Here is a 24,090-nt window from a genome sequence, read left to right as displayed (position 1 = left end):
TTTCCCAGTTTAAACTCCATGGTTAAACAGGTGCACTTTGCTTTCAGGCAAGTTCCCAAATCCTTCCCATTCCAGCTACAAAGCAACAAAGAGAGAAGGAACTTCCAGCTCCAACCAATTTTTTGGTAAAAAAAAAACAACATCCAGCAAAGACTCTGAATTCTGCTCTAAAAGCAGCAAGATGATACCCTTGGAAGTTGCCATTTAGGCAACAAAGATTATTTATTTTCCTCCAGTTGGTTTGGTTTGGGCAGAGATTTATGGATTTCGAGTTCTCCTAAAGACAGGCAGCACCTCCCAAGCCACGTTTACCTGATTTGATTTATAAAGCACCACCTGTGACAGCATTTCTGGGAAAAGGGGGGCTCTCACTTCTGGGAAGGGGCTGCTGCCACGTCTTTGTGCATTCTGAAGCATCACCACACGATTCCCCTCATCCCTGGAGACCTCATTAAAACAGAGCCCCAGAAGTGGAGCAGAAAGAAGCCGTGGCGTGACATTGGCAAATTTACATTCAAAGTTTCCAGAAATATCCGCGCTTTAAAACAAAACAAAAAAAACCCCAAACAAAACCCCAGCAAAACAACAAAGCCCCACCAAACCCTACCAAAACAAGACATTCCAGTGCACACGCTCTTCCCTGGGGACAGGCCAAAGAGAACAAAGCCACGTGAGGCCGCGATTGCTCAACGCCGCTCTTGGAAGGTGTTCAAGTGCGACGAGAAGCGCCGTGTAAGCCCATAACGAGCAGAAAAGGGAATTTATCCCAAATGTAAACTCTGTGCTACCCTTTGCCTCCACGCAGCAAACACGGCCGGGGGAGTTTGGAGATTACAAAACGCTTTGCAGGTAAACTAAGGAGCTTTGGACCTTTATTCTCCTTGACTCAGGACGAGCCTAAAATTAGCAGGGAGCGCAACGCTCCGTGAGTTTCGCTCCCAAAGCCCGGCCCTGCAAACCGGGCAGCACGGGGAGACTCACACAAAGCTGGCCACTATTTATAATTCCTTTCAGGCACAAAACAGGGTGACACTTCCCTCTTCCAGCTCTGACGCTTAAAAATAGAGCTCGGGGACTACAAGGCGGCCAGCAGCGTTTCTCCACAAAAGGAGGAAAATAAATCAGCACTAAATAAACTCCCGGCCAAGGGGAAGCTGCGGGCGCAGCGGAACAATGAGCCGCGGGGCTGGAACGGGAAACACCCCGGGGCTTTGGGGGCATGGGGGTCCCCCGCGGGTGCAAACAGCCGGGCAGGGGCAGCCCCGATCAGCGGCGGCCTCGCCCCGCCCCGGGCCCGGTTTCCGGGTAGTAACAGAGCAGCCAATCCGCGGAGTTGCGGAGCTCGAGGCCTTTTCCCTGCGAACACCGCTCCGGGGCTGGCACTGCCCCAAAACCGGGGGGGACCGCAGAGGGGAGCCCCCGTTCTGCTGTCCCACGGTGGGAGGTACACAGAGAGGCCTGGCCCGGAGCCACAGGGCTTCCCAGTGGGAGAACCCCGCACTTCCAGGCCGCTGGTGAGCAGGCTCGGGGGTTTTGGGGAGCACAGAGCCTTCCTGCAAAGCCCGCTCTGAAGGGTCACGGTCACCCCTTTTGGAGCCCCCCAAAAGGGAGAGGAGGGATTTTCTGGCTCTCTTTCCCCAGCCCCAGCAGCACAAACCCGGCCTGGAGGGAGACAATGAGTGCCGGGCAGCTGGAGCACACCCCGGCCCGAGGGATGGTTAAACATCAGCTGCGCACATTCCCGCAGAGCTCTGCCCTCCCTGAGCCCCACCGAGAGCGAGCAGGCACCTCTCCCCTTCCCTCCTCACAAAGAGGCAGCCACAAAAGGACACGGACGTGGCAGGATTGAAAATAGGAGCCATGAAAAGGCCTCGCTCGGCTCCTAAACCTGTCAGAGCAGGAGAAGGCAGGAGTGTTGTTCACCCTGCCCGTGCCCCCTCCCTACTGGGAAAGGTAGCCATAAATCCATACTATTATTCTCCGTTGGATGAAGGGGATGAAAAGGGAAACTGTAATGAAAATGGCAGCAAAAAGGGGGGCTAAAAAAAACCTCTCCACAGCAACAAAACCCTGAAAGCCCCAGGAGGAGATGCCCTCAAGCACATTCCTTCAGTCCTCCCCTGGCCAGCAGCGAGCCCCTCCGTGTCTCAAAGCAGAGGCTGATTCCAGAGCGGCTTCCAGAGGGGGAGATTCCCCAGGGAAGCTGTCGGGGCCTAGCGAGCTGCTCACCCCGAGCGAGGCGAGCCAGGCAGACAAACAAAAAAGGCCGGGGAGGGAGGGAGGGAGGGAGGGAGGAGTGCTGAGGAGTCATCTGACACATCCAACTTCCTAAGTTTGTTGTCCGCAGGAGACCGACTGCTCTAACCCTCACCCCTCGCAAAACACGGAAAGCAGAGCCGACAACACGAGCTTTGCTGTTGGAAAAGCCATCGGGGTTCCTTTTGTCAGGGGGCAGAAAGAGCAGGGCACAAAGTGCCCGGCCCCGAGAGGAATCCCGGATATTCGGGGCTTTCTACCTACCCAGCTCCTAGAAACACACAGCAAAGGCACTTCGCAGGGAAAACCTGCTCTTTGTCCTCCAAAATGCTGCGATCGCTGGAGAAGCCGGCAAGGAACCGAACAAAAAGGGAAAAAAAAAAAAAAAAAAAAAAAAGGAAAAGAAAGAGAGGGGGAGGGGAAAGGGAAGCAGAGCAGCAGCCCAGCAGGTCGGGCCTCGGCCCCTCTCTCCAGGGTATCCCCAAGAAAGGTTTTCCCCCCCGGCCCAACAGCTGGAATTCCCGACCCTCCTCCCGGTGCGATCAAGCATCGATCGCAATTGGCGGAGTCTGACATGTGTGTAACTTTAAACCCCCGGATAAAAATAGCTCCGATTCGAGCACCATCAGGACTCATTTCCTATTTGCTTCAAAACAGGGCGAAAAATACACCGAGAGCAGCTTTGTGGGGAGAAAGGCGCTGCGAGAACGTCAGACAAGTTTCCTTCGATAAGCCACAAACAGGAGCGCTGCTGCTCCTCCCTCCCCCCTCCCTTTCCAAAAAAACACCACCAAATCCAGATAAGTTTGTTTATCTCTCTCTGGGAACTAAATCAGACCCGTTTCTCGACCCCTCGAGAGCAGCAGGGCAGAGCCAGCAGCCCCGAGTCCTGCTGAGAGAGGTCGGGCACGTTCAGGAGACAAATCCGAGAAACATTTCATCCACTTTGTCATTGCTACCCTTTCCCGGCTCGCACCGCCACCTTGTAAACAAAAACTATTAATAAAACAATCCCAGAACCGAATTCCCAATGGTATTTTTCAACGCCACCCACTCTCCAGACAGAGAGAAAAAAGGGATTCACCGCCCCGTAAAGGGCCAGGAATAAAAACAAGGAGGAAAAATATAAACAGATCTATGTAGGAAGGAGGGGAAAAATAAAAAGTAATAAAGCCTAACCAAACCTGGAGGGTTACATAAACCTCTTGGGAGACGGGCTCGGGCCCTGATGCCCTTCACCCACCCCTGGGTCTGCTGAGCCAGACCCCGAGGGACCCCCCCCCGTCCTCCCCAAAAAATCAAATCCCTACGCCGGCACCAGAAGCTTCATGAACTGCGGGGTGAGATGGGGGAATAAATAATAATAATAACCCCCACAAAAGCCTTTCTTTGGGCTGTGGCTGCTGGAACTGCTCTCCCCCTCCTGGCCCTCCCCAGGGCAGGCGAGGGGGGTTCGGGGCACCCAGACTGGGGGGGCACCACCGAGAGGGGTCCGCAGAGACACCCCCAGCACCGCCTCTCACGCCACAGAGGGGATAAACCCCCCAAAATAGGGCAAAGGGGGGGTCAGGCCTCCCCCGGTGAGGGGGAGAGGGCAGATCCGACCCCAGCTCCGGGAGCGGCCGCGGGGCTGCGAATGGAGGGGTCTGGGGGGCGACCCCGGCGGGGTGCCCGGTGCCCCCCGCCCTCCCACCCTCTGCAGGCCCGGCCCTGGGGGGGGGGGGGGCAGTCCTGGTCCCCCGTGGGCCCGGGGGGTGGCACGGCAAGGATACAGCTTGACCACGTCGGTGTCCATCCGCCTCTTGCCCGGGCTGGGGGACGACATGGTGGCCGCGGCCGCCCCCGGGGCTCCGGGCGGGCTGTCAGCGCCGCCGCCGCCGCGGGCCGGGGCCGCCCGGCGCCGAGCGGAACGGGGTAACGCCTGGCCGCGAGGCGCTGGGAGCCGCCGCTGTCGCTGCCGCCGCCGCTGTCGCCGCTGTCGTCGCTGTCGCCGACAGGGCCCCCCCGCGCCGCTCGCGCTCCCTCAGCCGCTCCGGCCGCCTCTGCCCCAGCCTCTCTCTGGACACCTGACGTCACCCGCGGTGACGTCACCGCCCCGCGGCGCTGCCATTGGCCGCGCCCTAACGCTCCGCCGGCCCCCGAGGCACGCCGGGAGTTGTAGTTCTGAGCGGGGAGGGGAATGACGGATGGGCCGCGGGTTCGAGGCCCCGCTGGGGCCGCGAGCTCCAGTTCCTCCTTTTCCAAGGTTTCCCGAATTCCCCAGGCTCCCGACATTCCCCATGGATTGTGACACTCCTCTCATTCCCCCATTTCCGTTTTGCCCATTCCCACCACAGCCAGGGAACCCCCTGATAAAATACCGGGCGCATCTATGTCAGGGCCTTGCAACTCCCCATGGCTCCCCCATTCCCACTGGTTTTCCACAATTCCCCACAGCTCCCCCTGTTCCCAGTATCTCCCTTGTTCCCCGTGGATTCTGGAACAACAAACCCCCTTATTCCCCTATTTCCCTATCCCCACCATGGTCAGGGAACTACCCCACAGAATATGGGGTTTGCCCATATTGAATATGGGATTTGCCCACAGAGCATATAGGGTTTGCCCATATAGAATATGGGGTTTGGCCACACAGAATATGGGGTTTGCCCATCCAGCATATGGGATTTGCCTATCCAGAATATGAGGTTTGCCCACAAAGCATATGGGGTTTGCCCACACAGAATATGGGATTTGCCCACCCAGAATATGGGATTTGCCTACACAGTATATGGAGTTTGCCTTTGGCAATCCCATTCAATCCAGGCAGCAATGTGGCAGCTGGCCAGGCCCCAGAGCAGGAGTCACCACCCCGGATTTCCGCTGGGACATCACCAGAGCATTTCCCTGTGCCTCAGTTTCCCCAGCCGGATGATGACAGCACCAATGGGTGTCTCCCAAACTGATGGGATTCCTGTGTGGAACCTGCCCACCCCACATTCCTGACCCCGGCATCATCCCATAAATCTGCCCTGGTGCTTCCTCCCCCTGTGGGGAGGAGACACGGCCAAAGAATCCCAAAAAAGCTCCTCCTTTAATGCCCCAACATGCCCCAAGTTTGGCAGGGCCAGGAGGTGACATCACCTGAGGGGACTCACATCCACACCCCACATTCCAGGGTGGAATTTGGCAGGGAACAGGGTTCTGTTTGAGCAGAGCAGCTGGAAAATTTGGGCTAGAGGATCCTGTGTTTCCCAAGCCACAATATTCCCTGACTGGAGAACTGGACAGGGAAAACCAGGGATTTTCCCATCATTTCTTGGAATGCTTCTATCCCATCTGTGAAACAGCAGCTTTGAAACACCAGGGATTATTCCAGGATGTCAGGGACTACAGCAGCACCCTGATCCTTTTTGGAACACCTCAACCCCACTCTTACAGCACCCAAGCCTTGGAACGGTTTGGGAAAATAACTGAGGGAATTTTGGGGATCCCCTGAGCACTCCTCAGTCTGGAAATCAGGATGAAGGGGTTGTGGCTGGGCTTTCCCACCCCGGGATGGGAATATCATCCTGGACTGGGTGCATCCCATGACTTGTGGGGTGGGATCAGAGATGAGGGGGAGCCAGGAGAATCCATGGACAGGGAGTGTAGGGAAGAGAGGGAGCCAAAGGGAACTGCTGGAAACCACTGGAAATGGGAAAAGCAGAGTTCCAGGCAGATGTAAGGAATGGGGAAAGCATGGGGGGCTGCTGAGCATGGGGGATCTGTGGCTCCAGGCAGCTGGAAAAGGGAATCCCATCCCAGGTAATTCCCAGCCCATCCTCATCCCTCTGGATTTGGGGTATCCCCATTTCCACCCCAACTCCCAGCCCAGCAGGGTGTGGGTGCAGCAGCCCCTCGTTAGGGCCCTTAATTAGGGAAAGGAAGGAAAACCACCCAAACTGAGGCCCTGCTGCTTCCCATGGGATCCCAAAATGCTGGATCCCAGGAGAAGCCCCCAGGTGGGCAGGTGCACCCCCAGGTTTTGGGGTTCAGGGAGAGCCAGGATCAGCCCTGAGCAAGGCAGCCACTGCATTGCCAGGCACAGGGTGGGAAATCCCAAAATCCCAAATCCATCCAAGGGCACAATACAGGTGAAACCTCAGAGATGGAGCTGGGGAAATGGAGGCAGGAGCTCCTTTCCTCACAAAAGACCCCAAAAGGAATGACACATCCCTGTGCCCCCACCCACAGCACACACCTGGAGGGAGGAGATCCAACTGTGCCAGGCTGGCTGTGGGATCCCAACCCTTCCCAAAGCCCTTTCCCCAATATCCTCAAGGATGGAGATGACACCATTCCCTTCCCAGCAGCCCAAACTCATCTGTTCCCAGGTTTTGGGAATCCCACCCTCCCACCACGGGGATTCATCACCCCAAACTGGCCGTGGAAAACCAAAATGTGGAGTAGGGAACAGGAGGCAGGGGGATGTTGATCCCATAAGGACCAGAATCCTGAGGGACACAGGAGCCACACCAGGTCCTGACCTCCTCCTGCCCTAGGAAAAAGCACCACGGCAGCAGGAAGGAAAAAGAAAAAAAAACAACAAAAATGAAATGTTTATTCCCACCTGGCGTCACTTCCTGGGGAGGTGACAACGTCCCCTTGTCACCCCACGGGCCCAGGCAGCCCTCAGAGGGACAGACAGACACAGCAGCAGCTTGGGGAGGCTCCAGCAGGGCGGGCAGGGAGGGGATCCCAGCGAGGCTGGAGCTGCCTCGGGACACGGAGCTGTGGGTGTGTCCCCGTGGGTGTGTCCCCGTGGGTGTGTCCCCGTGGGCGTGTCCCCCTGGGTGTGTCCCCGTGGGCGTGTCCCCTGCCCCGGGCTGGCTCCCGTGCTCAGGAGGAGGAGTTCATGCTCTCCCACTGGCGGAAAATGCGGAACACCTTGCAGGACTTCTCTGAGAGGCTCTGGAAAAGATGGGAACAGAGAACAGCCACGGGTCAGGGCACTGGAGCTCCCACTGGCAAAGGGCACCAGGGGAAACTGCAGCAAAAAAATATCTAAAATGTCCCAGCTGGCTGCCAGGACAGTGCTTGGATCCTTGTCTTCGTGATCCCAATTTGCCAGTGCAGGGGAAAACAAGGAGACTACGAGCAAGAAGCAGGAATGGAGCCCAAAATGCAGAAAGGGAACCCAAAAAGCAGGAAGGGAATCCATAACACAGGAAAGGACCCCAAAACACAGGAAATTTGCCAGCCAGACAGGAGAACAAAGAGACTACGAGCAAGAAGCAGGAAAGGACCCCAAAAAGCAGGAGGGGAATCCAACAAGAAGGAAGGGGCTCCATAAAACAGGAAAGAACCCCAAAAGGCATGAAAGGATCCCAAAAGACAGGAAAGGAGCCCAAAAGGCATGAAAGGAGCCCAAAAGGCAGGAAGTGACCCCAAAAAGCAGAAAGGGGACTCCAAAGAGCAGGAAATTACTCCAAAAAGCATGAAAGGAGCCAAAAAAGCAGAAAGGGACCCCAAAAAGCAGGAAGAGACTCCATAAAACAGGAAAGAACCCCAAAAGGCAGGAAAGGAGCCCAAAAAACAGGAAGGGACTCCAAAAAGCAAGAAAGGAACCCAAAAGGAGGGGAATCCAAAAAGCAGGAAGGGAATCCAAAAAGCAGGAAGGGGCTTCAAAAAAGCAGGAAGGGACCCCAAAAAGCAAGAAAGGATCCCAAAAAGCAGGAAGGGACCCCAAAAGGCAGGAAGGGACTCCAGCCATCCCCTGCTCCAGCTGGGTCTGGTGCCTCTGACTTGTGACTGGTCTTGCTGGACCATCTGGAGCTTTGCTGGCACACAGCAGAATCACAGAATCAGGGAATGGTTTGGGTTGGAGGGACATTAGACATCACCCAGTTCCAACCCCCTGCTGCAGGCAGGGACACCCCTAGAAGGGACCTGTTGGGGACACAAATCCCACAAAGCCCCAGGACGAATGGTGAAGGGGGAATGCTCCATCCACTGCTCCCCTGAGCCCCAGGTGAAGCAGGAAGGAGCTGGCAGGAGCAATCCAAGTGGATAATGAGATCCAGGGAGGCACAGCCACATGGGAGGGAGCTGCGGCCTCAGCAAAGCTGGCACCCCAAGAGCCTGGAGCTGGGATGGCTGCAGAGAGCAGCTCTGGGGACACTCTGGGGAATGAAACCAGATCTTGGAAATTTATACTGTTATTTATAGCAGCCTGGAGCAGCTCCAGCACAGCCCAGCCTTGGATGGAGCCTGCCTGTGGGCATGCCAGGGCTCACAGGGCTCTGCAGCTTGGTCCTTGTCACCTGGCTGGGATTGATCCCACGCAAAACCCACCCACCCCAAAAGTTTGCTGCCTGGACAGGTGGGGATGCCCCAGGCTCACCACCGGCTCCGTTTCGGGCACCGCGTCACATTTCTGGATGCCAAGGAGCCTCTTCAGCACCACCTCCCAGCCTGGCTCAGCCTTGCCAGGCTCCTTGTCCGTGTGGGGCGCAGCGTCCTCCGGGGGCTCCTGTCCCTCCCCGGCGCTCACCCAGGGACACCAATCGCGGTGCTGGGAGCTGGGGTGAAAGAAGCTCCTCAGGGAGGTGTCCTGGGAACGAGGAGGCGACAGAGAGGGGACACAGCGATGGCACGATTAGAGACACCAGAAACCCCTCTTTGTGAGCGGGGGCTGCCGCACCAAGCCCTGGGCGAGGAGCTCCCGGCAGGGTCACTCACCGAGCCGCTGGAGGAGCAGAGGCGCGCGCGCTTGGCGCGGCGCACGGGGCTGGACGGCACCTCCATGGTGTCCCCCTGGCCCATGCTGCGCGTCACGGGCCGGCTCCTCAGGGCGGGGCTGCTCACGTCCAGCTCGCCCCTGTCCATGGAGCCGGGCGAGTCCCAGCCCCGGGGCCGCGCCACGGCTGGGGACGGGCTCTTCTCGTGCTGCGGGGGGGAACGGGGTCACGGAGCTGCCGCTCACCTCGTCCTGCCCCAACCCCCCTCAGCCACCCCACAGGAACCCTTCCCACCACATGGAGTGTCCATTGGATGTGGGTGAGGGATCATGAAGCTCCTGCTCACCTCGTCCTGCCCCAACCCTCCTCAGCCACCCCACAGGAACCCTTCCCACCACATGGAGTGTCCATTGGATGTGGGTGAGGGATCATGGAGCTCCTGCTCACCTCGTCCTGCTCCAACCCTCCTCAGCCGCCCCACAGGAACCCTTCCCACCACACAGATGTGTCCATTGGATGTGGGTGAGGGATCATGGAGCTGCTGCTCACCTCGTCCTGCTCCAACCCTCCCTTCCCACCACACAGGCGCCCTTCCCACCACATGGAGTGTCCATTGGATGTAGGTGAGGGATCATGGAGCTGCTGCTCACCTCGTCCGGCTCCAACCCTCCCTTCCCACCACACAGATGTGTCCATTGGATGTGGGTGAGGGATCATGGAGCTCCTGCTCACCTTGTCCGGCTCCAACCCTCCCCTCCCACCACATGGATGTGTCCATTGGATGTGGGTGAGGGATTTGGAGCTCCTGGAGCTGGCCAGGTGTCCCTGCCCAGAGAGGGATGTCCCTTGGATGTGGGTGAGGGATTTGGAGCTCCTCTGCTCACCAAGGGGGCCTTGTCCAGCTCCAATCCTCCTCAACCCCCCACAGGAGCCCTGCCCACCACATGGATGTGTCCACTGGATGTGGGTGAGGGATCTGGAGCTCCTGGAGCTGGCCAAGTGTCCCTGCCCTGCCCAGAGAGGGATGTCCATTGGACACATGTGGTAAGGGAACTGGAGCTCCTCTGCTCACCTTGTCCAGCTCCAATCCTCCCTTCCCACCCTACAGGGGCCCTTCCCACCACATGGATGTGTCCATAGGACATGGATGAGGGATCTGGAGCTCCTGGAGCTGGCCAGGTGTCTCTGCCCTGCCCAGAGAGGGATGAGGGATGTCCATAGGACATGAATGAGGGATTTTGAGCACCTGGAGCTGTCAAGTGTCCCTGTCCCACCCAGAGAGGGATGAGGATGTCCCTTGGATGTGGGTGAGGGATTTGGAGTTCCTCTGCTCACCAAGGGGCCTTGTCCAGCTCCAATCTTCCTCAGCCATCCCACAGGGGCCCTTCCCACCACATGGATGTGTCCATTGGAGGGGATGAGGGATCTGGAGCACGTGGAGCTGGCCAAATGTCCCTGCCCTGCCCAGAGGGGGATGAGGGATGTCCATAGGACGTGGATGAGGGATTTGGAGCTCCTGGAGCTGCCAGGTGTCCCTGTCCCACCCAGAGAGGGATGAGGGACATCCACAGGATGTAGATGAGAATTTTGGAGCTGCCAGGTGTCCCTGGCCTGCCCAGAGCCCCAGGACAGGATGGAGGTACCTGCTCGGAGGCTGGGTCCTGGCTCCGTGTCAGCATCCTGCGAGGGGAGGTGGGCACGGGCGGGGTGGTGCTGCTGGAGCCACAGGAATCCAGCTCTGGAGCTGCAGCAGACTCCAGCTGGTGGAAGCCCCAGAGCCCCACCTTCCTCATGCAGCGGGAGCAGGTGATCACCGACAGGTTCATGGAGCCCGAGGCAGCGCTGCAGGCACAGACACAAGTCAGGGGATCCTCGTGGGATCTGTGTGGGACCCCCATGGGATCCTCGTGGGACCCTCATGGGATCCTCTAGGGTCCTCATGGGATTCTCATGGGATCCTTGTAAAATCCTCATGGGATCCTCATGGAATCCTCACAGGGTCCTCATGGGATCCTCATGGGATCCTCATGGGATCCTCAGAATTTTCATGAGATCCTCACGGGAATCCTTATAGGATTGTCATGGCATCCTCATGGAATCCTTATGGGGTCCTCATGGGGTCCTCATGAGATCCTCACAGGGTACTCATGAGATCCTCATGGAATCCTCATGGGATCCTCATGGAATCTTAATGAGATCTTCATGGATTCTCATAGGGTCCTCATGGAATCCTCATAAGGTCCTCATGAGATCCTCATGGGATTCTCATGGGATCCCCATGGAATCCTCATAGGAACCTCATGGGAATCCTCATGGAACCCTCATGGGATCCCCATAGGGTCCTCATGGGATCCTTGTGGAATCCTCATGGAATCCTCATGGAATCCTCGAGGGAATTCTCATGGGATCCTTGTGGCATTCTCATTGGATCTCCATGGAATCCTCATAGGGTCCTCATGAGATCCTCGTGGAATCCTCATGGGATTCTCATGGGATCCCCACGGAATCCTCATAGGAACCTCATGGGAATCCTCGTGGGTTCCTTATGGAATTCCCATAGGAACCTCATGGGATCCTCATGGGAATCTTCATGGGATCACCATGGAATCCTCATGGGATCCTCATGGAATTCTCATAGGGTCCTCATGGAATCCTGATGGAATCCTTGTGGGATCCTCGTGGAATCCTCTTGGAACCCTCATGGGATCCTCGTGGAACCGTCATGGGGATTCTCATGGGACCCTCACGGGATCCTCATGGAACCCTCGTGGGGTCCTCGTGGAATCCTCATGGGGATTCTCATGGAATCCTCATGGGATCACAGGATGGGTTGAAAGGGATCTTAAAGCTCATCTCATTCCAACCCCTCATGGGCAGGGACACCTCCCACCATCCCAGGCTGCTCCAAGCCAGTCCAACCCAGCCTTGGACACTTCCAGGGTTGGGGAAAGTCTGGAGAGGTGCTCAGGGATAAGCCTGGGCTTGGAAAAGTCAGGGAAATAAATCCATTAAATCCCATTTATGATGATGATTTAAACTGGCCCAGTTGTGTTTTGCCTTGCCAGAAAGCAGGAACAGAGGGGGAAAAAAAGGGAAAAAGGGGTAAAATAAGGGAAGCAGGAATGAAGTGGAAAAGTGAGAAAATAGTGTAAAAAGGGAAGAAGGATCCTAGTGAAAAATAGGGAAAAAAGTGGTAAAATAAGGGAAGTGGGAATGCAGTGGAAAAGTGAGAAAATAGTGTAAAAAGGGAAGAAGGATCCTGGTGAAAAATAGGGAAAAAAGTGGTAAAATAAGGGAAGCAGGAATGTAGTGGAAAAGTGGGGAAATGGTTAAATAAGGGAAGCAGGATCCTAGTGAAAAAGAGGGAAAATTGGAAAATTGTAACAACAAAGGAAGCAGGAGAATAGTGCAAAGAGGGAAAGCAGGAAAATTGTGACACAAAAGGAAGCATGAAAATAGTAAAAAAGAGGGAAAATGGGAAAATAAAATCAGGTAGGCAGAAGCATGGTGAAAAAGAGGGAAAACAGTGAAAAAGGGATACTGAGCATTCCCCAGGAGGAACATCCCACACCCCTGCAGCCCCCACGAGCCTTCATGGCCAGCCCAGAGCTGAGGCACACCCAGGCCCAGCCCTGCAGCCCTGCCCACCTGCAGGTCCAGCCACACAGCGCCAGGATGCAGGCAGGAACGTGCACCTGCAGCATTTCCGTGGGAAACCTCCCAGGAGGCTTCTCCCCCTCCGTCCCCTTGTGCTCCAGCTCCTCCCCGATGAGCTGCAGCAGCCGAGTGATCCTCTCCTCTGTCAGGGACTGCAGGGACAAAATGCACTGGGTTTACCCCAGACCCTGTCCCACGTGGAGAACGATCCCTTTTGCACCCCCAGCTCCGGGCAACAGGGAAAAGGCACTCAGAGCACTCCTGAGGAGGAGCAGCTCCCACTCCTACCGTGCCTTTCCCAGCTCAGCCAGCTCTAAACCACCCCTGGGTTGTGGAATCTTCATGGAATCCTCGTGGGATCCTTGTGGGATGCTGATCTTGAGTGACCCAGAAGGAAAGGCTCAGAATTCCCACATGGCAGCAGCAATGTGCCCCCTGTTCACTGCCAGGGCAACTGCAGCCAGGAAAATTGGGAAATGGGGGTGACACTGCCTTGTGGGATAATAAATTCATTAATTAAGGCACTCAGAGCAACCCTCCCTGCCTCTGGCTCCCCATTCCATGCCATGTCCCCAGCTGCTCCCTGAGGAGGAGCAGCTCCCACTCCTGCTGTGCCTTTCTGAGCTCAGCCAGCCCTGAACCACCCCTGGGCTGTGCTGAATGGATGAAGATTCCCTGGATCCCACACAGCTCCTGCCTGCCCAGAGCCATCTGTTCCCTGGCAAAGGAGTGTCCAAGCAGCCAGAGCTGGCTGCAGCAGAGCAGGGCCACCACAGGTCCCTGCGGGGTGACAATCCCACATTGTTCCTGGCTTTTCCTGCTTTTCCCTCCTCGGGCTCCTCCACCTTCCCAGGTCTCTGCCCACACCTCAGGTTCAGGGGGGCAGCCCCTGGCATCCCAAATTCCTGTCTGCAGACATCCCAGCTAATGAGTGATCCATGGGCTGCCCCTTCCCATGGAGTGCTGGAGCCGCCAGGGAGATCCCAAAGGATCCCAAACCCCCTCTCCCAGGCACCACAGAGCAGCCTGGACCCTGGGAAAGGTCCAGACTGGGAACCAGACACATTTCCCAGCTGATGAGCCATTCCAAACTCCTCTTTACAAGTTTCCATGGTGGAATGTCCAAGGGGAAAAACCAGGTGGGAGCAGATCCCTCACACACACACACATACACACACAGAGGCTGAAATTCCTGACTTTGGGTGGGCCCAGGCTCATCCCTGGAGCTGGAATGCTGCAGATTTTGGGAGCAGGAGGGAACTCACCACGTTCTTCAGGTCTTGGGAGCAGGAGGGAACTCACCATGTTCTTGAGGTCTTCTGGTTTGAGGGAGGGCAGCTGCAGCTCCAGCTGGCACAGGCTCTGGAAGCGATCCAGGAAATCCTGGAGAAGAACTCGGGGCTCATCCACCAGGAGCCTGGCAAAGCGATCTGGGGAGGGCAGAGCTGTGCTCAGCATTCCCAGCCCTCCTCATCCCACAGGGAAAGGCAGGGCACAGCCCAGCCAGGCTCCCCAGGTGAATGCAGCGATGGGGTGAGAGGGAGGGACCTTAAGGTGAAGGGGGAAAAGTTTAGGTGGGATCTTGGCAGTGAGGAATTCCTGCTTGGGCTGGCATTGCCAGAGCAGCTGGGGCTGCCCCTGATCCCTGCAGTGCCCAAGGCCAGGCTGGACCCTGGGGCTGGAGCAGCCTGGGACAGTGGGAGGTGTCCCTGGAATGAGCTTTGAGATCCCTTCCCACCCAAACTGTTCTGGGATTCTGGAATTTGGGACACTCAGAATCCATCCCAAGGGATTTTTATGGAAGTTGGGGATGGCAAAGGGAAGGGAGACCCTTCCTGGAGTGCTGAGATTGCCAGTGAAGCCCCCAGACCCCAAAATCCCTTCCTAGAGAGGAGTCGGGGTGGGGATGGATCCAATGCCAGGCTGGGAGAGCTGGGAATGGAGGGAATTCCCTGGAGAGGGAGCCTGGGGTGGGATTTTGGGAAGGGATTCCCAGAGCAGCTGGGGCTGCCCCTGATCCCTGCAGTGGCCAAGGTTGGGCACTGGGGCTGGAGCAGCCTGGGACGGTGGAAGTCCCTGGAGTGGCACTGGAAGGGCTTTAATGTCCCTTCCAACCCCAACAATTCCAAGATTATTTTCCTGGCTTTTTGCATTCACAAGCAGCACAGCTCCCAAGACAGGATCCATCCCTCTCTGAGCATTCCATGACACCCAACCTCCCCTGTCCCCTCCCAGGTCCAACCCAAAAACAATTTAACTGCTCCAGAGGCACCCAGAGCTTAGGAAAAGCTGGAAACAGCCCTGGGGCTTCCATCTGCTGCTTTCCTTATGTTCCATCATTCCCACAGGAAAAGCAGAGTGTGATGGCAGGAACAACAATGGAAAGGAAGGGAAAAAATGGGAATAAAGCAGGAATCTGAGGCACCCACCTGGGCAGGGGCTGTCTGGCCAGAAGCAGAACTTCTCATGGGCAGTGCTCAGAGCCTTCCTGAGCTCCTCACAGCGCTCCTTGTCTGCAGGGGAAAACTCTGGGGTATTCCCTGCTCAGGGAATGGCCAGGAAAAGCAGGGAATGGCCCCAGGGAATGGGCAGGAAAAGCAGGGAATGGGCAGGAAAAGCAGGGAATGGCCAGGAAAACCAAGGAATATCCAGGAAAAGCAGGGAATGGCCAGGAAAACCAAGGAATATCCAGGAAAAGCAGGGAATGGCCAGGAAAAGCAGGGAATGGCCAGGAAAACCAAGGAATATCCAGGAAAACCAAGGAATGGGCAGGAAAAGCAGGGAATGGGCAGGAAAAGCAGGGAATGGCCAGGAAAACCAAGGAATATCCAGGAAAAGCAAGGAATGGGCAGGAAAAGCAGGGAATGGGCAGGAAAAGCAGGGAATGGGCAGGAAAACCAAGCCAGGAGGTGGCAGAGTTCCCTGGGATGATTTCCCAGGATGGAGGCTGCACAGCCTGAAGCTTCACCTCAGACTGTTCATATCATTTTAATAATAACTTTAAATTTATTTGAATAATAAATTAATTTTAAATAAATTATTATTAATTAAATTTAATAATAATTTTTAAAATATATTCTCAAAAAACCAAAAAATAAAGTGTCCTAATTTTAAAAAAAAATAGTTTTTTTAAAATACTCTAGTCAAACCAAGAAGTGCTGAAATTTAAATATTAACACCTACTACAAGCACTAATGGATGCTGGGAATTCTAAACTCTGTGTTTAGAACTCTGAGAATTTTAAACTCTTTCAGCACAGCAAGTTTAAAATTCTCAGCATCCAGGATTCCAACCTCAGACCTCCCCCCTGTTCCCACCAAGAGGAATTCCAGGCTCCCTCCCAGAACACAAATGTCACCTCAGCAGTTCCCCCTGCCCACAGCCCAAATCCCTCCCCTTCCCATTCCCAGGAGCAGGGGAGCCCAAGCCAACCCTGGGCACAGAACCTGCTGCGTGCTGCCAGCTCCTCCTCCTGGGATGCTGCCAACCCCTGGCTCAGCTGATCCCTCCATCCCAAATCCCAGCCATGCCTGCAAATCAAACTTCCCCCCAAAAAAACCCTCAAAAATTCTGACATTTAATTTCACTTACACTTTCAGAACCAAATAATTTCTTTTTCACTTTGTTTTTCACTGCCTCCTTCCCAATCTTTGATTATTTTGGATTTTCCTAACCTGGTGTGATTTCCAACGGGATAATTAGGCCAAGGTTTATTTAACAGAGATAATCTGAATAAATAGGGAATGTTGATCTTGAGCGAGCCAAAAGGAAAGGCTCAGTATTCCCACAGGCAGCAGGAATGTGCTCCCTGTCCACTCCCAGGGCAATTGCAGCCAGGAAAATTGGGAAGTGGGGATGGCACTGCCTTGTGGGATAATAAGGAGTTCATTAATTAAATCTCACAATGGAATTTCTGCCTGAATGGTTTTGGTGAGCAGCAAGCACCAATCAATTTTTCCATGCTGGAAAAATTCAGTGGAGGATCAGGGAAGCAGATCCAGGAACTGGGAAAGAAAAGGGAATTTTTTTAAAGGATTTTCAGATCCTTAAATGCATCCAGAGGGCAACGAGGCTGGAGGAATGGATGGAAAACCTGGAAAGAGGCTGAGAGCCTTGGGATTGTTTGGAGAAGAGGAGGATGAGGGGTGAACTCTGCACCTGCTGGGGCAGGGAAGTGCTGAGCTCTCCCCTGGAATCCTGGGGCAGGACTGGCAGGGAATTCCAGCATGGGAATGGCTCAGGGCTGCACCAGAGGCTCAACAGGAGGAACTGTTTCTGTACCAGGATGATCCAACTCTGGAATATCCCAAGAGGTGATCAGTCCCCAAGCCTGGAAGTGTTCCAGATGTTTTGGGATCATTCCCTTGGGTCTGGTTTGAGGTTTGGAACCTCTCTGGGGTTTTCCAGTCCTTAAAGGAAGGCTGCAAAGAGGATGGGGGGGTCTCCTGTCCATGGGGAGGACAAGGACCAGTGGGGACAGGGTGTGCTGGGAGAGGTTTAATCCCAGCATAATAAAGGAATTTTTTACAGAATTCCATCATTCCCTGGAATCATCATTCCTTGGAATCATCATTCCCTGAGATCATCACTCCTGGCACCACCATTCCCTGGAACCATCATTCTTTGGGACCATCACACCCCAAAACCACCATTACTAAGGAATATAATTCCCTGGGAGCATCATTCCTTAGGACCATCTCTCCTGGCATCATCATTGCCTGGAACCATAATTCCTTGGAATCATCATCTCCTGAGACCATCATTCCCAGAAAATGTAATTCCTTGAGCCATCATTCCCTGAGATCATCATTCCTGGCACTATCATTGCCTGGAACCATAATTCCTTGGAATCATCATTTCCTGAGACCATCATTCCCAGAAAATGTAATTCCTTGAGCCATCATTCCCTGAGATCATCATTCCCGGCACCATCGTTCTCTGAAACCATAATTCCTTGGAATCATCATTTCCTGGGTTCATAATTCCCTGAAACCATCATTCCTTGGGATCATCATTCCCAGGAACCATAATTCCTTGGAACCATAATTCCCTGTGACCATCCCTCCTTAGAACCACCATTCCCTGAAACCATCATTCTTTAGGACAATCATTCCCTGAAACCATCATTCCTTGGAATCATCATTTCCTGGGTTCATAATTCCCCGAAACCATCCTTCCTTGGAACCACCATTCCTCAGAACCACCATTCCCTGGACACCAGCACAGAACAGGAGGACCTTCAAGACCCCTCCCAACCCAAACTCCCTACAATCCCATGACCCCTCCCAGCTGGAATTCCCAACACAAACCAGGATTGATTATCCCACCCCACAACCAAACACCACCCATTGACCCTGAGCTGCTTTCCCACCCTCCCCGCCCCTGGGAGCCGCTGCGCCCCGCGATCCCGCAATCCCAAATCCCAAACCCCACAATCCCAAATCCCCAAATCCCAAGCTCTGGGCCGCCCCCACTCACAGTTGCTGAGGTCCAGGGTGAGCTGCAGGCTCATGCACAGGTAGGCCTGGCAGCTGGAGCACCTGAGCATGTCACACTCGACGCTGACCCAGCCGAAACGCGCGCACACCAGCGGGGACAGCGCCGGCGGCTTGCCCGCCCACCTCAGGGGGTCTGCCCGTCAAGGAGAGACAGCAGCAGCAGCACTCTGGGATTTATGGGATGGGAAACGTTCCCTGGGACGGAGAGGTGGGGTCTGTGGGGTGGGGAAACATTCCCAGCGAGGGAGAGCTCGGGGTTTGTGGGGAAACATTCCCAGGGAGGGACAGCTCGCGATCTATGGGGAAACATTACCAGCAACCGAGAGCTTGGGGTTTGTGGGGAAACATTCCCTGGGAGGGAGAGATTGGGGCTTGTGAACTGGGGGAACATTCCCAGAGAGGGAGAGCTCGGGATTTATGGGGAAACATTCCCTGGGAAGGAGAGCTCGGGGTTTGTTGGGTTGGGGAATCATCCCCAAAGAGGGAGAGCTCAGGGTCTGTGGGATGGGGAAACATTCCCAGGGAGGGACAGCTCGGGGTTTGTAGGGAAACATTACCAGGGACAGAGAGCTCAGGGTTTGTGGGGTGGGGAAACATTCCCAGACAGGGAGAGCTCAGGATTTACAGGGAAACATTCCCAGAGAAGCAGAGCTCGGGGTTTGTGGGGAAACATTCCCTGGGAGGGAGAGACTGGGGTTTGTGAGGTGGGGAAACATTCCCAGGGAAGGAGAGCTCGGGGTTTGTGAATCATCCCCAAAGAGGGAGAGCTCAGGGTCTGTGGGATGGGGAACCATTCCCAGGGAGGGACAGCTCGGGGTTTGTGGGGTGGGGAAATGTTCCCAGGGAGGGAGAGCTCAGGGTTTGTGGGGTGGGGGAACATTCCCAGGGAGGGAGAGCTCGGGGTTTGTGGGGAAACATTCCCAGGGAGGCAGAGATTGGGGTTTGTGGGGAAACATTCCCAGGCAAGGAGAGCTTGGGATTTATGGGGAAACGTTCCCAGGGAGGGAGAGCTCGGAGTTTATGGGGAAACATTCCCAGGGACAGAGAGCTTGGGGTTTGTAGGGAAACATTCCCAGGGACAGAGAGCTCGGGGTCTGTGGGGTGGGGAAACATTCCCAGGGAGGGAGAGCTTGGGGTTTGAGGGGTGGGGAAACATCCCAGGGAGGGAGAGCTTGGGGTTTGTGGGTTTGGGAATCATCCCCAAAGAGGGAGAGCTCAGGGTTTGTGGGGAAACATTCCCAGAGAGGAAGAGCTCAGGGTTTGTGGGATGGGGAAACATCCCCAAAGAGGGACAGCTCAGGGTTTGTGGGGAAACATTCCCAGGGAGGGAGAGCTCGGGGTTTGTGGGATGGGGAAACATTCCCAGAGAGGAAGAGCTCAGGGTTTGTGGGTTTGGGAATCATCCCCAAAGAGGGAGAGCTCAGGGTTTGTGGGGAAACATTCCCAGAGAGGGAGAGCTCGGGGTTTGTGGGGTTGGGGAAACATTCCCGAGCGGGGAGAGCTCGGGGTTTGTGGGGAAACATTCCCAGGGAGGCAGAGATTGGGGTTTGTGAACTGGGGAAACATCCCAGGGACAGAGAGCTCGGGGTCTGTGGCGTGGGGAAACATTCCCAGGCTGGATTTTAGGAAAATGTTGGATTTAGGAAAAGCTTGGATTATAGGAAAAGGCAAGATTTCAGGAAAAGGCTGGATTTCAGGAAGAGGTTGGATTTAGGAAAACGCAGGATTTTAGGAAAAGACAGAATTTTAAGAAAGGGCAGGATTTTAGGAAAAGATTGGATTTGAGGAAGAGGCTGGATTTAGGAAAAAGTTTTATTTAGGAAAAGCTTGGATTAGAGGAAATAGTTGAGATTTTAGGAGAAGGCTGGATTTCAGGAAAAGGTTGGATTTAGGAGAAGGCAGGATTTTGGGAAAAGGTTGGATTTAGGAAAAGGCTGGATTTTAGAAAGAGGTTGCATTTGGGAAAAACTCAGATTATAGGAAAAGGCTGGATTTAGGAAAAACTCAGATTATAGGAAAAGGCTGGATTTTGGGAAAAGGTTGGATTATAGGACGAGGTTGGATTATAGGAAAAGATGGGATTTTAGGCAAGGGCTGGATTTAGGAAAAAGGTTGGATTTCAGGGAAAGGCGGGATTTTAGGAAATGGTGAGTTTTAGGAAGAGGTGGGATTCTAGGGATAGGCAGGATTTCAGGGAGAGGCAGGATTTTATAAAAAGCTTGGATGATAGGAAAAGGTAGGATTTTAGGAAAAGGCTGGATTTCAGGGAAAGGCTGGATTTAGGAAAAGCTTGGATTATAGAAAAAGGTGGGATTTTAGGAAAAGGTTGCATTTCAGGGAAAGGCTGGATTTAGGAAAAGCTTGGATTATAGGAAAAGTAGAGATTTTAGGAAAAGGTGGGGTTTCAGGAAAAAGTTGCATTTCAGGAAAAGGCTGGATTTTAGAAAAAGGTTGGATTTAGGAAAAGGCAACATTTTAGGAAGAGGTGGAATTTGAGGAAGAGATGGGATTTTATGAAAAGGCTGGATTTTAGGATGAGCCTAGATTTTAGGAAAAGGTAGGATTTAGGAAGAGGCTGGATTTTAGGAAAAGGTTTGATTTAAACAAAGGCTGGATTTCGGGGACAAATCCAGGATTTCTCAAGGATTTTCAAGGATTTTAGGAAGAGGTTGGATTTAGAAAAATGCTGGATTTTAGGATGAGCCTGGATTTTAGGAAAAGCCTCTTCCCCAGAGGGTGCTGGGGCACTGAGCATCCCCCAGGCCATGGCCACAGCTCCAAAGCTCCAGGAGCACTGGGACAGCTCCAGGGCCAGGGGGGAACTTTGGGATGTCCCTGCAAGGGCAGGACTGGATCAGTGACCCCTCTGGCTGTTCCCCCACGGTCCCAGCTGGAATCCCAGCATCCCAAAGGATATGGTGAATGTTTCCACCCTGCTGAAGTAGGCCTCCCTGCTGGCAGACTCCAGGGAAGGAGCCTCCAGCTGCGAGGGTCCATTGGCGCGCTCCGAGCAGTCCGACGTGTCCTTCCTGAAAGGGACAGCAGCAGGAAACTGGGAAAGGAGGGATTTGGGAACAGCCTGGGACTGGGAAAGGAGGGATTTGGGAACAGCCTGGGACTGGGAAAGGATGGGTTGGGAACAGCCTGGGACTGGGAAAGGGTGGACATGGGAACAGGCTGGGACTGGGAAAGGATGGGGTTGGGAACAGCCTGGGACTGGGAAAGGACGGATTTAGGAACAGGCTGGGCTTTGGGAAAGGATGGAGATGGGAACAGGCTGGATTTAGGGAAAGGATGGATTTAGGAACAGGCTGGGACTGGGAAAGGATGGACATGGGAACAGGCTGGATTTACGGAAAGGATGGGTTTAGGAACAGGCTGGGACTGGGAAAGGATGGATTTAGAAACAGGCTGGATTTAGGGAAAGGATGGACATGGGAACAGGCTGGATTTAGGGAAAGGATGGACATGGGAACAGGCTGGATTTAGGGAAAGGATGGATTTAGAAACAGGCTGGATTTAGGGAAAGGATGGGTTTAGAAACAGGCTGGATTTAGGGAAAGGATGGACATGGGAACAGGCTGGGACTGGGAAAGGATGGGTTTAGGAACAGGCTGGATTTAGGGAAAGGATGGGTTTAGAAACAGGCTGGATTTAGGGAAAGGATGGACATGGGAACAGGCTGGGCTTTGGGAAAGGATGGGTTTAGGAACAGGCTGGATTTAAATAAAGGATGGAGTAAGGGAAAGGTTGGATTTAGGGACAGGCTGGGACTGGCAAAGGATGGACATGGGAACAGGCTGGGCTTGGGAACAGGCTGGATTTAGGAAAAGGATGGAGATGGGAACAGGCTGGATTTCAGGAAAAGGTAGGATTTTAGGAAAGATTGGGTTTAGGAAAAGGCTCAGTTTAGGAAAAGGCTGGATTTGGGGAAAGGCGGGATTTTGGGAAAGGCTGGGTTTAGGAACAGGCTGGATTTAGGAAAAGGTTGGGTTTAGGAAAAGGCAGGATTTTGGGAAAGGTTGGGTTTTAGGAAGAGGTTGCATTTAGGAAAAGGCTGAATTTAGGAAAAGGCTGGATTTCAGCAAAAGGTTGGATTTTGGGAAAGGTTGGATTTGAGGAAAAGGCTGGATTTTAGGGAAAAAATGGATTTAGGAAAAGGTTGGATTTGAAGAAAAGGCTGGATTTTAGGAAAAGGCTGGATTTTAGGGACAGGCTGGATCTTAGGGAGAGATTGGATTTTGGGAAAATATTGGATTTTAGGAATAGGATTAAAAAGAAAGCCCAGAGCACTTCCTAACCCCACCCCCCAGGCTTGTCCTGACAAGGATTTTCCCCAGAACTCCCCATTCTCAGCTTTTAATTTTAACTCCCATTAATTAATTCCTAATGAAACAACAAACAAATAAAATCCCAAGGGTGCCCTGACTGTGTCCCAGTGCCAGCTGGGCCAGTGGGATTTGGGACAAGGAGGGGACAGGATTTGTCCTGTGAGCCCAGCAGGGGCAGCGTGAGCACTGGGGTGTCTGGGGTGTCCCCAAACTGCAATGTGGGGCTGCAATGTCACCCCCAATGTCACCCCACTTGGCCTCCTCCCAGTGCCTGAACTCAGCCCAAGTTCAGGGAGGGCTGGGACAGGGGAGCCCTGAGACACCCCAAAGCCCAGCCCCCACTGCTCCCAGTGCTCCCAGTGCTCCCAGTAACCCCAGTGCCTCCCAGTGCTCCCAGTAACCCCAGTGCCTCATGAAAGTGTGGCCCCTGTGACCAGGACGGGGCCACTTCAGCCCATGGGGACTCCAAGGGTCACTGACCTGGGCTGCCCTCCCAGTGCTCCCAGTGCCTTCCCAGTACCCTCCCAGTGCTCCCAGTATCCTCCCAGTGCTCCCAGTTATGCTCCCAGTGCCCCCAGTACCCTCCCAGTAACCCCAGTACCTTCCCAATGCCCCCAGTACCCTCCCAGTGCCTTCCCAGTACCCTCCCAGTGCCTTCCCATTGCCCTCAGTACACTCCCAGTCCCCTCCCAGTACCCTCAGTACCTTCCCAGTGCCCCCAGTTATGCTCTCAGTGTCCCCAGTACCCTCCCAGTACCCTCAGTACCTTCCCAGTGCCCCCAGTTACCCTCCCAGTGCCCCAAGCATCCTTCCAGTGCCCCCAATACCCTCCCAGTAACCCCAGTACCCTCCCAGTACCCTCTCAGTACCCTCCCAGTAACCCCAGTACCTTCCCAGTGCCCTTCCAGTGCCCCCAGTACCCTCCCAGCGCCCTCCCAGTGTCCTAGTATCTGTTTCAACTGCTGCCTTCTTGTCCTTGCAGTATCCCCAGTGCCCCGAGTCCCTCCAGTATCCCCAGTGCCCCCAGTGCCCCTCCCAGCCCCCCGGTTCCCAGTGCTCCCAGTGCTCCCAGTTCATTCCCGCGCTCTCCTTTCCCGCTCTCCCTCCCCAATAACAACTCCCAGCACCTCCCAGTCCCCTCCAGCCTCGCTCTCTCCGACTCCAACCCCCCCCCCAGGACCCCAAATAACCCCGAGGGGTCCCCGATTCCCTAACGGGTCCCCAGCGCTCCCCGCCCCTCACACGGCCGGGCCTCCCCCCGGCTCCCGCCCGGTGCCGGCGGGTCCGCCCCGCCCGGTGCCGCTGCCCCTCACCCGCCGGGCCCGGGCCCCTCGCTGGCGATGCCGCCGTCGATGAGGTCGCGGATCTGCCGGGGGGTGACGGGGGGCGGCCGCCCTCGGTTCCCCCCGGCCGCCGCCGCCGCCGCTCCCCCGGCGCTGGGCGCCGCCATTTTGGTCCCTCCCTCCCGTCAGCGCCCGGGAAACGCGGGCCCCGCACGAACGTTCCGCTCGCGCACGATCGTTCCGCCCGCGCCGCGGGGTCGCTCATGGCCTCGCGCAACCCCCGCGCGGCCTCCGGAACCTCGCGGAGGGCTCGGGGGGCGCCGGTGCCCCCGAGAAAATTCCCGCGAATGTCCCCGTGGGTGTCCCC

The 24,090-nt window shown here is 55.1% G+C and overlaps 2 protein-coding genes across 2 annotated transcripts in view; both read right to left on the bottom strand.

The window, feature by feature from the left end:
• UBE2H (ubiquitin conjugating enzyme E2 H) overlaps positions 1-4,296 on the bottom strand; it is a 51,835-nt gene extending 47,539 nt beyond the window's left edge. Inside the window, exon 1 of the mRNA XM_058804642.1 lies at positions 4,029-4,296. Within this exon, the coding sequence (XP_058660625.1) occupies positions 4,029-4,081 (53 nt within the window). The 5' untranslated portion in view covers positions 4,082-4,296. The remainder of the gene's footprint in view (positions 1-4,028) is intronic.
• Positions 4,297-6,936: 2,640 nt separating this feature from the next.
• ZC3HC1 (zinc finger C3HC-type containing 1) lies at positions 6,937-23,890 on the bottom strand. Its single transcript, XM_058805756.1, has 10 exons — positions 23,754-23,890; positions 21,027-21,138; positions 18,090-18,240; positions 15,041-15,124; positions 13,914-14,041; positions 12,603-12,763; positions 10,598-10,796; positions 8,956-9,162; positions 8,618-8,827; positions 6,937-7,185 (listed from the first exon to the last, which is right to left on the bottom strand). The coding sequence occupies exons 1-10, from the start codon at positions 23,888-23,890 to the stop codon at positions 7,114-7,116; spliced, it is 1,461 nt and encodes a 486-aa protein (XP_058661739.1). The 3' UTR covers positions 6,937-7,113.
• Between the last annotated feature and the right edge of the window lie 200 nt (positions 23,891-24,090).

Source organism: Ammospiza caudacuta, chromosome 5 (assembly GCF_027887145.1).
Source record: "Ammospiza caudacuta isolate bAmmCau1 chromosome 5, bAmmCau1.pri, whole genome shotgun sequence".
Classification (NCBI taxonomy): domain Eukaryota; kingdom Metazoa; phylum Chordata; class Aves; order Passeriformes; family Passerellidae; genus Ammospiza; species Ammospiza caudacuta.
The sequence above is the reverse complement of the archived record's forward strand: the minus strand, read 5'-3'. Positions and strand labels throughout refer to the sequence as shown.

Excerpts from the sequence above, each read along its gene's own strand:
- ZC3HC1 (XM_058805756.1), bottom strand. The coding sequence starts at position 23,890 with ATGGCGGCGCCCAGCGCCGGGGGAGCGGCGGCGGCGGCGGCCGGGGGG. Across the intron at positions 14,042-15,040 it reads GCCAGACAGCCCCTGCCCAG|ATCGCTTTGCCAGGCTCCTG; the intron begins GTGGGTGCCTCA and ends TGCCCTCCCCAG. Across the intron at positions 9,163-10,597 it reads AGGACCCAGCCTCCGAGCAG|CACGAGAAGAGCCCGTCCCC; the intron begins GTACCTCCATCC and ends TCCCCCCCGCAG.